At 41.0% G+C, this 13,149-nt stretch overlaps 1 protein-coding gene across 7 annotated transcripts in view; it reads right to left on the reverse strand.

The window, feature by feature from the left end:
- Nucleotides 1–648: 648 nt before the first annotated feature.
- TRMT9B (tRNA methyltransferase 9B (putative)) overlaps nucleotides 649–13,149 on the reverse strand; it is a 72,124-nt gene continuing 59,623 nt past the window's right edge. For all 7 annotated transcript variants that reach the window (XM_070781307.1, XM_070781305.1, XM_019953307.2 and 4 more), the window contains one exon: nucleotides 649–7,127. In XM_070781307.1, coding sequence (XP_070637408.1) covers nucleotides 6,094–7,127 — 1,034 coding nt within the window. In that variant the 3' untranslated portion in view covers nucleotides 649–6,093. The remainder of the gene's footprint in view (nucleotides 7,128–13,149) is intronic.

Here is a 13,149-nt window from a genome sequence, read left to right on the forward strand (position 1 = left end):
CTTACAAATAGCTGTTTAAAGAAGAGAAGTGAAAAGCAAAGGAGAAAAGGAAAGATATAAGCATCTGAATGCAGTTCCAAAGAATAGCAAGGAGAGATAAGAAAGCCTTCCTCAGCGATCAATGCAAAGAAATAGAGGAAAACGACAGAATGGGAAAGACTAGAGATATTGGTCTGTAGTTTTCTTTTTTTGTGGCATCTTTGTCTGATTTTGGTATTAGGGTGATGGTGGCCTCATAGAATAAGTTTGGAAGTTTACCTTCCTCTGCAATTTTCTGGAAGAGTTTGAGTAGGATAGGTGTTAGCTCTTCTCTAAATTTTTGGTAGAATTCAGCTCACAGCTCATTTTTAAGGAGTACCCTCTCATCACTTATATGTGGAATCTAGAAAAAGGATACAGATGCAGTGGCACCCCACTCCAGTACTCTTGCCTGGAAAATCCCATGGATGGAGGAGCCTGGTGGGCTTCAGTCCATGGGGTCGCTGGGGGTCGGACACGACTGAGCGACTTTGCTTTCACTTTTCATTTTCACGCATTGGAGAAGGAGATGGCAGCCCACTCCAGTGTTCTTGCGTGGAGAATCCCAGGGATGGGGGAGCCTGGTGGGCTGCCGTCTATGGGGTCACACAGAGTCGGACATGACTGAAGTGACTTAGCAGCAGCAGCATTTATTTGCAAAGCAGAAATAGAGACACAGGATGGTACTGGGGGGATGGATTGAAAGATTGGTATTGACATATATTTGACCATATGTAAAATAGATAATTAATGAGAACCTACTGTATAGCACAGGGAACTCTCCTCAATGCTCTGTGATGACCTAGATGGTAAGGAAATCCAAAAGAGGGGATATATGTATATGTATAGCTGATGCACTTTGCTGTGCAGCAGAAAGTAACATAATATTATAAAGCAACTATCAGTTCAGTTCAGTTCAGTCACTCAGTTGTGTCCGACTCTTTGCAACCCCATGAATTGCAGCACGCCAGGCCTCCCTGTCCATCACCAACTCCTGGAGTTCACTCGACTCAGGTCCATCGAGTCAGTGATGCCATCCAGCCATTTCATCCTCTGTCGTCCCCTTTTCCTCCTGCTCCCAGTCCCTCCCAGCATCAGAGTCTTTTCCAATGAGTCAATTCTTTGCATGAAGTGGCCAAAGTACTGGAGTTTCAGCTTTAACACCATTTCTTCCAAAGAAATCCCAGGGTTGATCTCCTTCAGAATAGACTGGTTGGATCTCCTTGCAGTCCAAGGGACTCTCAAGAGTCTTCTCCAACACCACAGTTCAAAAGCATCAATTCTTCGGTGCTCAGCTTTCTTCACAGTCCAACTCTCACATCCATTCATGACCACTGGAAAAACCATAGCCTTGACTAGACGGACCTTTGTTGGCAAAGTAATGTCTCTGCTTTTCAATATGCATTGTATAGTGTAATACACATTAATCTTAAAAAAGTAAGTGAAGAAAAAGAAAAAGAGCCACATAGTCTATGATACCTTTTAAATGAAAGGTCCAGAATCGGCAAATCTATAGAAACAGAAAGCATATTAGTGGTTACCTTAAGTTGGGGGGACTGGGTGGGTCATAGCAGGGTTTCCTCCATCTGCAGATGATGAAAATGTTCTAAATTTTATTACAATGATAGTTTCACAACTCTATGAATATACTAAAAACCTCTGAATTATATACTTTAAGTGGGTGAATGGTGTGGTATATGAAGTATATCTCAATAAAACTGCTACCAAAAAAGAGTACCCTCCCCCACCAAGATCAACAACTATTAGAGGGTAGATCTTCTGTCCTCCTCCAAAACTATTTATTAAAAAAAAATCTGACAGGGCTTATTCTTTTGTGGCCATGAATATACGAGCACATTAACATTCCTGGCTGATTTATATTGGGATTATTTTTTCTCTGGTTTACTGCCAGTTTTTGCCTGTCCAACTGATGGTCAGTTAAAACCCAGAGGAAGTCCGGACATCTAGAATTTGGAAGGACACAGAAAAGCAAACAAAAACGGGAATCACACACCATCCTGTGTATAGGAATGTGTGGTGAAAGGGAGGACTGAACCAAATTGATACTCCAGGACATGTTAGATGGCTTGTTAGTGACATGCTGGTGTCATTTGGTCATGTTGCTGCTGCTGCTGCTAAGTCGCTTCAGTCGTGTCCGACTCTGTGGGACCCCATAGACGGCGGCCCATCAGGCTCCCCCGTCCCTGGGATTCTCTAGGCAAGAACATTGGAGTGGGTTGCCATTTCCTTCTCCAATGCATGAAAGGGAAAAGTGAAAGTGAAGTTGCTCAGTCGTGTCCGACTCTTTGCGACCCCATGGTCTGCAGCCTACCAGGCTCCTCTGTCCATGGGATTTTCCAGGCAAGAGTACTGGAGTGGGGTGCCATTGCCTTCTCCATTGGTCATGTTAGTGACAGTTTTAAAAGTAAAAATTTAAATGGGCCAGCTGCTTATTTCTTACTCTAATGTTATTTTGCATCCTTTGTCTGTGATAATGCACTTTCCCCCAGATCATTTCATTATATGGAATTCCTTAAGTAGGCCAGCAAGGAATTGATAAGCCCACGGAGGTTTCTATGGACCTTCCGACATGCTTCCTTCCATGTCAGATAGTGGCATCTGCAATGATGCCAGCAAGTAAAGGAGAAGCAGGAAAGACACTCCAGTGTTAATAATGGAATCTAAGTTTTCAAAGTACATACTTTGAATTGAAAAGTAAAATCTATAATAGAGGAAGTTAAGGCCAACTAAACACTCACAAATGCTGTGTGTGTGTTTAAACTCACTTAGATTTGTATTTCCTTTTGGGTATAGTCCTAAGATGAACAAAATTTTAAATCATCAAGATATTTACATGTATGTATCATGTATATATGAAGTATAAGGATATATTATATCCATATGTGTGAAAGTGAAATTGTTAGTCGCTCAGTTGTATCCGACTCTTTGTGACCCCATGGACTATAGCCAGGCAGGCTTCTCTGTCCATGGGATGCTCCAGGCAAGAATACTGAGGTGGGTTGCTGTGCCCTTCTCCAGGGGATCTTCCCAACCCAGGGATCAAACCCACATCTCTTATGTATCCTGCATTGGCAGTGGGGTTCATCCCTAGCACCACCTGGGAAGCCCCAAGAATACTAGTTCAGCTCAGTTCCGTTGCTCAGTCATGTCTGACTCTTTGTGACCCTATGAACCGCAGCACACCAGGCCTCCCTGTCCATCACAGACTCCCGGAGTCCACCCAAACCCACGTCCATTGAGTCAGTGATGCCATCCAACCATCTTATCCTCTGTCGTCCCCTTCTCCTCCTGTCCTCAATCTTTCCCAGCATCAGAGTCTTTTCAAATGAGTCAGCTTTTTGCATCAGGTGGCCAAAGTATTGGAGTTTCAGCTTCAACATCAGTCCTTCCAATCAACACCCAGGACTGATCTCCTTTAGGATGGACTGGTTGGATCTCCTTGCAGTCCAAGGGACTCTCAAGAGTCTTCTCCAATACCACAGTTCAAAAGCATCAATTCTTGTGCACTCAGCTTTCTTTATAGTCCAACTCTTTATAGTTGGACTATAAAGAATAGTAGAGTGGGTTGCTATTCCCTTCTCCAGGGAATCTTCCCAACCCCAGGTATCAAACCCAGGTCTCCTGCATTGTAGGTGGATTCTTTACTGTCTCAGCCACCAGCAAAGCCCACATATATATAAAGTAAAGAATCTGCCTGCAATATAGGAGCCGCAGGAGATATGGGTTAGATCCCTGGGTCGAGAAGATCCCCTGGAGGAGGACATGGCAACCCACTCCATTGTTCTTGCTGGAGAATCCCATGGACAGAGGAGCCCAGCTGACTATAGTCCACTGAATGACAAAGAAGACTGAAGTGACTTAGCACACACGTATGCGAGTGTGTGCGTGTGTGTGTGTGTGTGTATATATATATATATATATATATACACATACATATATATATACCTCTCCAAAGACAGAAGTAAGATTTAAGAGTGTTTTTCACATGAATATACCAAAGAGAGATTATCAACTGGAAAGTCAGTTGTTTGCATACAAAATAATCTGGGTGAATAGAATCCTTGTGCTCAGCAGTTGAAGACTGAAAGATTGGTAGTATTAGTGTTTTTTTATTTATAGCCTTGTCAAATCAAAATTATGTGAAAATATTCTTCTCTCAAAAACCATTCTAGAGAGTTAGCTTATATAAAGTGGTGTGTGTGTGTGTGTGTGTGTGTGTGTGTGTGTGTGTAGGACGTTGCACATAAAGGTTTGCTCAAAGCTTTTCTGGCGCCGTCTAATGAACTGAGTTCCACGTAAGTGGTGGAACTTACGTGGTGGCTTCCCTCCCAGAAAGCCATGACTTTATAAACAGATTTCAAGCAACAAGGCTGGTAATGAAGATGTATGTGACAACAGATTTCAAGGAGAGGAAAAATCCATTCATAATAGAAGGGTCATCAAGCCTTAATTAGAAGAATGTCTCTGACTCTGAGAACATTTCTTTCCAACAAAAACCCCACTTACACTCATGGCTTAATATCCTCATTTAAGAAATGGAAGACATTAAATTAAATTTTAATTTATATTCCACTTTTATGTTTGTTTTTATCATCCCTCTAATGCAGACTGTGTGCAGAACAATACAAATCATAGATCTCATTTCCACCCAACAGCCTCATCAACTGAAAAGGTGATGACACAATCTTATTTTGAAGCCAAGAGAATAATAAACTTCAATACTTTCAGATGCACATTAAAAATAATCCTTTAAACTTCTTTGAAAGTATCATCAGTATTTTTAGTTAGTGCACAATCACTGAAGAGAAAAAGTTATACTATTTTAGTAATTTCAGTGGAAAGCAAAACAAGAATTGGGTATCTTCCAGGTTTACAGTAGCCCATACAGTAAAAAGGCTTTTGTCAAGTGTTGATTCTCTCCTCATTAAGGAACTGTCTGAGACTGTATTCCTGGGTCAACTCTTGCCTGCTTTTCCGAATCATAGCTATGTCTCAGTGTCCACGACATGGATATAAACAGATCCATGGTTAAAAGTAAACATGTGGTGATCAGGCAATGCCCACCTATCCATTTGTCTATAAAGTGGCAGAAATTGAACCTTTAGTTAGTAAGATTTGATTGTGTAAATTCTTACTACAACCATTAAAATGTAGTCCCTTTCAAGAGGATAAATGCCCAGATATTATTGTTTAAAATCCAATAGTTAGCCCTCCACCAAGTCCAAATATCTTGCACTTTAATGATCTACTTGTATCGAGAACCAAAATAAAATGCTGCTTCAACCAGATTTTTATTTTCTAAATATCCCTTCAGTGCATAAGAAAAGCATCATTCCCAGATGAAAATTCATTAGTCAGTCTTGGACCTTCCGTGACTGGATACTCCTGCTTCTAATAAGGTTGGAAAAATACCTCCTGGATAACTTGCAACGTCTTCTAGTGCCCACATATCTACTCTGCATGCTGACAGTGCCTTTAAAAGCCTTCTGGGCAACATCAAAAACCTTGTTATTTACTTACCTTGAAGCAAGTTCGCTTATCATTTAGAAAAGTTCTCAGAACCCTGCTTGTCTCTCTCCACTGTCTCTCACATTTCTAAAGACTTTAAGCAGAAGCAAGGCCTTGGCCATGAAATAATTGATCACATTTGTGCAGTGGTAAATTATAACTAGAGATAGGAATTACCCCTTACTGCATACAAATGATGTTTTTACAAGGTATACTTAAAAGCAGAATCTTTTGAAATCACAATATAATACTGAAAAACATGTACACATGTATTGTTAGGGCAGTTTGCCCATATCGGAGTTCATGTTCTATTGCTTATTCAGATCTCTTCTATTAACCTTTAACCACAAAGACTCTGTCAGATGCTTTAGATAGCCAAGCACTGCGCTTGACTGAAAAGATGCTGAATTCATAGTCTGTAGAGAATCTAAATAGATTAAACACAGACCAAATAACAACGTTGGATGCCAGTTCCAGGAACCACATCACAAACCCAGTGAGAAGAACGTGGTTCCTCTTTTGGAGGGCGTCTCTGAGATGATCCCATCAGTCACAGCTCTCCCTCTTCTCTGCAATGACACACCAGTTGCCATGGTCGTTCCCAGAGCTCAGAATATGGAGCTCCGACACACTCTCCTTCAGCAGGCCGCAGAGCTCACCTTCTCGAAACACGTGGTAATAACGCATAAAGGCTCTGGAATCCAAAACGTCGGGCTGTTGTTCTTCGACAGAAATGGCGTCCCCTGGGTTGGAGTCTGTGGAATCTGCTGCAGAAATCCTCCTCCATAATTTACTACCAGAAGCGGTGCCCTCTTCTAAGTTACCTTCATCCACACAGCTCTCCTTAGCATTGACGCCACCCAGAAAATGCCCATCTCCGTTTCTCCTTATGACTCCGGGATGGTCTCCGTTTAGCTGTTTGCATGTGGTGGGCGCCCTCAGCCACTCCCGAGGTCCTTGAGATGGCTCCACAAACACTTCCTCATCTAAATTTTGCTCTCCTGCTGACAAAGTCTCTGGATGACCTAAGTCGAAACTTGAGTGTCTTGTAGGCTGGATGGATATCGCGCTATTGGCCCAACTTTCTGTGCTTTTCAGGGGTCTCACTTTTTCAATTTGCTTCCTCAGAGTGGATTCATCCAAAGATCTAGAGGAAAACCAGGAGCGAAACGATTTCCCCAGTGTGTTATAGAATCCGTTTTCTTCCTCGCCTTCCTTGGAAATATTTGCACAGCAGGTGCCAGCCAGAACAGAGTCGCAGTCCACACTGTGGGACCGCTTCGAGTTGCAGCGCCCCTCAAAACACACGGAACAGTGACAGGCGGAGCAGGCCGGGTGGTAGGGATAGCCTCTTTCTGGGTGCCCACACTCCTGCTTTCTCCCCGGCTGGCCGGATTCCGAGAGGCGTTGGGAGCACAAGGCTTTGTTCCAGGGAACAAGCACGTCTTGCTTCTCAAAGTGCCGGTTCTTCTGTTCCATGGCCCAAACATAAATCATCAGCTGGCCCCCAGGAACTAGGACCCTGGCCATTTCTTTTATGGCTCTGATTCTTCTTTGTTTTGTAGAAAAATGATGTATGACTGAAAAAGAAGAAACTGGATCTCAGTGTGTATACACATTTATAGACTAGTATTTTCTATATAAATACTAGTCTACACATTTATAGACTAGTGTTTTCCATATAACAGTGATGCAATTTTGATGAATACTGGAGTGGGTTACCATTTCCTCCTCCAGGGGATCTTCCCAACCTAGGGATTGAACCTACATATCTTGCATCTCCTGCATTGGCAGGTGGATTCTTTTCCCACTGTGTCACCTGAGAAGCCCTTGACATGTTGTAAGTTCTCCTTATTTCCTGCAGCTTGGGCAGATGGTAGAAATAGCACAGACCTGGTTTCAGGAGAAGCATAATTTTTAACTTTGTTTCCTATATCGGCAGACCCTGGAGATACTGTGGGTTTGCTTCCAGACCACTGGAATGAATAAAGTCACACGAATTCTTGGTTTCCCAGTGCATGTAAAAGTGATACTTACACTATATTGTAATCAGTTAAGTGTGCACTAGCATTATGCACTAAAAAACAATGTATGTACCTTAATTTAAAAATATTGCTAAAAACTGCTAACCATCACCTGAGCCTTCCTTAAGTCATAATCTTTTTGCAGCAGTACACCCAAGATCACAGGTCACCACACAAAGATAATGATAATGAGAAAGTTGAAAACGTTACTAAAATGTGACACAGGGACCCAAAGTGAGCAAACGCTGTTGGCAGAACAGCGCCAATAGACAACAGGCTCAGTGCAAGGTTGCCCCAACCTTCCATTTGTAAAAACGCAGTGTCCGCAAAGTGCAACAAAATGAGATGCCTCTGCTTATTAGACAGCTGCTGCTGCTGCTGCTAAGTCGCTGCAGTTATGTCCGACTCTGTGCGACCCCACAGACGGCAGCCCACCAGGCTTCACCGTCCCTGGGATTCTCCAGGCAAGAACACTGGAGTGGGTTGCCATCTCCTTCTCCAATGCATGAAAGTGAAAAGTGAAAGTGAAGTCGCTCAGTCATGTCTGACTCTTAGTGACCCCATGGACTGCAGCCTACCAGGCTCCACTGTCCATGAGGTTTTCCAGGCAAGAGTATTGGAGTGGGGTGCCATTGGCAACTAATCTTGGACAATTATGTAACTTCTCTGGAGTCTGTCTCTTCATGTATAAGAAGACACCTAGAATAAACAATCTGTAAGGCCTCTTCCAGTTCTAAAATCCTGTGAATTTCATTAGCCAGAAGAACGACCAGTGTGAATTAATACAATTTGAAAGGGAGAGCTAACCCTAAGTTAGGTAAATGTTCCCTAGTAGAATTCTATGAAATAACTTGTTTTAATGAATGATTTGTACTTCTGAAGCATCACAAGATTGACACCACTGGTTGATTAATACAGTTGGTTAATAAGCAAGTGTAAGTAGAGAAAATGTTAAAAAAAAATTTCTGTTTAGAAAATGCAAAGGTAAGCCATCCAATCTCCAAACCAAATGATTCCTTATAATTTTTAATAATATAATATGAAATTGTATTTACTTAAGAAAAAGCAACTTACCGGTCACTGTTTTACTTGCAGTTCTTTGCAAGTTAAAATGAGAGTCAAGTGGGATTGCCTGTATCTAGTCTTAGGGGGGTTATTAGATGCATTTTTATCAAACAGGATTTAGAAAGTACTAGTCTGTTATCTATGGGGTCACACAGAGTCAGACACGACTGAAGTGACTTAGTAGCAGCCACAGTCTGTGAGCTCCTAGAGTTTAATCACACTGTGTTAAGAAAAAACATCACATTATTTTTCCTCACACAAGCTTATCACTTATTTCAGGTAGGAAATTGGCTCTAAAGAGAATCTGGACATTGCTGCTCAGATGTGAGTAGAGCGGCTGAAACAGCGCCTATAACCTTAGCATAATGCAGAGGTACAAATAAATCTCTTTAGTTTACACGGCACAGAGAGCTAGTAAATGTCTAAAGTGAGATTATTATATAGACAAAGCTGTCAAAGCAAGATTATCCAGGAGGCACACTTTGTGTTGTTCCCAATCAGGTTTGCTTTCCCATCAGCAGAGCACAAACCCTGGTTTCTCTTACTATACCATGCAGGAACCTAGAGGCCCAAGGTTCAAATGCATTTAAATTAGTTATTTACAGCTGTGCTGGGTCTTCGTTGCTGCATGGGTTTTTCTCTAGCTGTGGCCACTCTCTGGTCGCAGTGCGCAAGCCGCTTGTTGCAGTGGTCTTGTCGCAGAGCACAGGCTCCAGGCCTTGCGGCTTCAGCAGTTTGCGACACACGGGCTCAGTAGTCGCAGCGCCGGGCTCTAGAGCACAGACTCAGTAGTTGGGGTGCATGGGCTTAGGGGATCCTCCCAGATCAGGGATCAAACCTGTGTCTCCTGCACTGACAGGCGATTCTTTACACTGAGCCACCAGGGAGACCCTCAGATGCATTTAGAGAACAAGACACCAGTGTATTTTGTCCTGGATCTAGCAGTGACCAGCTTTGTGATTGTTGACTGATCACTTTACTTCACTAGGTGTCAGGCTAGTGACAGTGAAGAATGAGCCCTTTGCAAAGGTCAGTTTGAAAGCTTACACTCTTTTTTTTTTTTAATTTATTGATGTCTTTTTAAATTTTTGTTATTTTTTGGCCACACCATGCAGCAAGCAGGGCCTATGGGATCTTAGTTCCCCACCCAGGGCTCCAACCCAGGCCTCCTGCATTGGGAGTGCAGAATCTTAACCACTGGGCCACCAAGAAAGTCCCCCCCCCAGAGCTTACACTTCTTGAGTAGTGTCTTGGTCAATGAGCCAAAAGGGGGCAGAGAAGTCAGGATTGAGTCAGATTTAGGAGAGCACTAACATTCAGATCTGTGACTACTCCTGGTCGTTAATATATCCCATAGCTTGCACCTAATTCACCCTGAAACTTCCATGGGTGTGTTTTCTAAACGTAGTTGATCCTTATCACCTGTGGATTCTGTATCCACAAATTTGCTCACTTGCTAAAATTTTTTTATAACTTCAGAAGTCTGTATGCTCAGCATTTTTGTGGTCATTCCTTGACGTGCATAGAACAACCCAAAAGTTGAGCTTCCCAAGGCACGTGTTCCCAGCTGGGGTCTGAGGAGGAGCTGATCCGTTCCTGTCTCAGCTCTCGTAGTGTCAACAAGTGTCCTTTTCATGGTCTATTTAGTGCCGTGTGTTTTGCATTTTTGTGTTTTTGTTCATGATTTCTCTGTTGATTAATTGATAAAAATATTGTGACCAGAGGCTCACAAGAACCTAATCCTGTGTTTCCCCTGGGAGCAATGGTTCGGTATTTATTAATTCAGTGTTCACAGGACATTATAGAACATAACTTCTGTGAATAATTAGAATTGACTGTGTTTTTGTGTTTTGACTGTGAGAGGGGAAAAAACACCATTAAAATAGGATGATTTTAATACAGCAATGTCTTTTTAGCAGACTTTATAGGCCTTCAACACTTTAGGATTCTTGGCTTCAGAAGTTTTGCTTTTAAGGAAGAATATCTTTACACTTTTCATTCCTTAATATTGCTTATGTGATAATCCATTTTAATACCATAATTTCACCCAGGAAATATCTGTATCTTTTATATATTTAATATATAATACTAAGTAACTTTTAAGCCAGATGTTTTAGAAAAAGAAAAACTTACAGTGCATATAAAATGTATTATACATGCCTATACACACATATTCTATTAAGAAACATTGTAAATAAGTGGGACTTAAAGATGTATTTATATGAATTAGCAATGTCAGGAAACTGTGTTGAATTTTAAAGAATAGAGAAGTCCCTTGTTGTTTAAAAATCATAATTTAAAGGCAAAAGTAGCACTTGGTGTATGTTTCCTGTAGGATAGGGTGTTGATTGAACACATGGGTAGGTCGAATTCAGTGACTGGATTCCAGAATCATATGAGGTTACACATAGTCATCTTAAAAGTCCTGTTATATCTTGGTATTTTATGATGTATTGTTATTTAATTTTTCAGGTGTGTCTCATTTGACTATAAGTATTCGGAATCCATGGGTTTAGTAGGGTATGGTCATGCCACCTGAAGAACTAGAAACTGCAGAGAGGTCAGAGAAGTGCTTGCTCTTCTTTTGTTTACTTCAGTTGTAGAATTTCTATGGCCAGCAACCTACAACAGGCTGTGCTGCTGAACCTATAAAGTCTATAAAGGTCTATAAAGTCTGCTAAAAAGACATTACTGTATTAAAATCATCCTATTTTAATGATGCTTTTTTCTCCTCTCACAGTCAAAACACAAGAATACAATCAATTCTAATTATTCACAGAAGTTATGTTCTATAATGTCCTGTGAACACTGAATTAACAAATACTGAGCCATTGCTCCCAGGGGAAACACAGTAGAAGCAGAATTCTACAACCTCAGCACTATTGGCATTTTTATTTTATTTATTTTTATTTTTTTTATTTTTATTTTTTTATTGGCATTTTTAAACAAGCTGGATAATTCTTTATTGCAAGGCAGTGGGGACCAAGTAGACAACAGTTGAACATAACAACGCTCAGTTGTGACAACCAAAAATGCCTCCAAACGTTGACAAATATCCCCTGAGAGTGGGGTACAATATAATCTCAAGTTGAGACCCACTGGCATGAAAAGTTGTTTTACCCCATTTCAATATATGGACAAATTTTTATAAAAATTTTATCATCCTATTCTAAAAGTAAGTAGAAAGACTGTTTCTTTTTGTTATCTGTCAGTAAAACAAAAGGAATGTATAATTGGGTTTGATGCTTACCCTCTCATATTATTATTAAGAGACATGGAAAATATATATTTATATATTTAAAAATAGTAAAAATATATTTCTTCATGTTAAGCAAGAAATGCCAACATACAGCATTCTAAATAGGGAAGTAAATCTATATGGACATAGGAGAGACAGTTTAGTGAAATTTCTCCTAGTTCTAAATGTAAAAACTAACTGGAAAATGACCACAGTTCATAAAAACACATGCTGGGTTTCCACTGAAGGAAGCGTTTTTCACTGGAAGATGGCAGCCAGCTGTTCTCATCTCATCTTCGGGCAGGAGACTTCAGCTGGACGAAAAGAAGGACTCAACAATGTACAACATGGAGCATTTTCTGAAAGAGCAAAGTTGGTCAGTAGTCCCACACCCCAGCGGTGGTTCAGCAGCACAGCCTGTTTGTAGGTTGCTGGCCGTAGAAATTCTACAACTAAAGTAAACAAAAGAAGAGCAAGCACTTCTCTGACCTCGCTGCAGTTTCTAGTTCTTCAGGTGGCATGACCAGACCAAAAACTTTCTTCCTACTGAAGATTCAGAGGACAGTGTAGTGTTTCTTGGTTCAACAAGAATCCCTTCTCTTAATTCTTACAACCAAATGGAGTTAACAGTTTCAAAAGCAGAGAAGTAGGGCTGTCAAAGAGCAGGTTTCCATGACAACCATCTCTTGCCAGTCCTAACTGGTTCCAAGGTCATGACATCCAGGTCTGCATCCCCTCACTTTGCAGATATACAGTTCCCAATTAGTGTGAATAAATTGATTTCTTGTTTATTTCAGGAGAGAGAAAATAGTCATATTCTGTATGTTTATTAATATCTAGCAGTTTTGTATAGATTCACCTTGCTTTGATAAAGCTTGTTATATTCAAATATGTTAATTATTTTAAAAGTGTGTTGGAGGAAATAATTTGCCTTGCACAAGATTTCTCACTTTGAAAAAGAACTTGCCATGATATTCCCTTACATAGCATGATTCTCTAGTATATTTAAATATGACTAACATACTAGGTTTCAGGAATACATGTATTGGGTAAAATGAGCCTTGTGCTCAGTCACTCAGTTGTGTCCGACTCTTTGCGACCCCATGGACTGTCAGGCTCCTCTGTCCATGGGATTTTCCAGGCAAGAATTCTGAAGTGGGTTGCCATTTCCTCCTCTAGGAAAATGAGCCTTATCTGTACATATCTCAGGCATGGATTTTTGCTGTTTCTTTTCATTTTTGGCATGTGTATTTTATGGGCACACTTGTTGGGAGA

Source organism: Bos indicus, chromosome 27, assembly GCF_029378745.1.
Source record: "Bos indicus isolate NIAB-ARS_2022 breed Sahiwal x Tharparkar chromosome 27, NIAB-ARS_B.indTharparkar_mat_pri_1.0, whole genome shotgun sequence".
NCBI classification, from domain to species: domain Eukaryota; kingdom Metazoa; phylum Chordata; class Mammalia; order Artiodactyla; family Bovidae; genus Bos; species Bos indicus.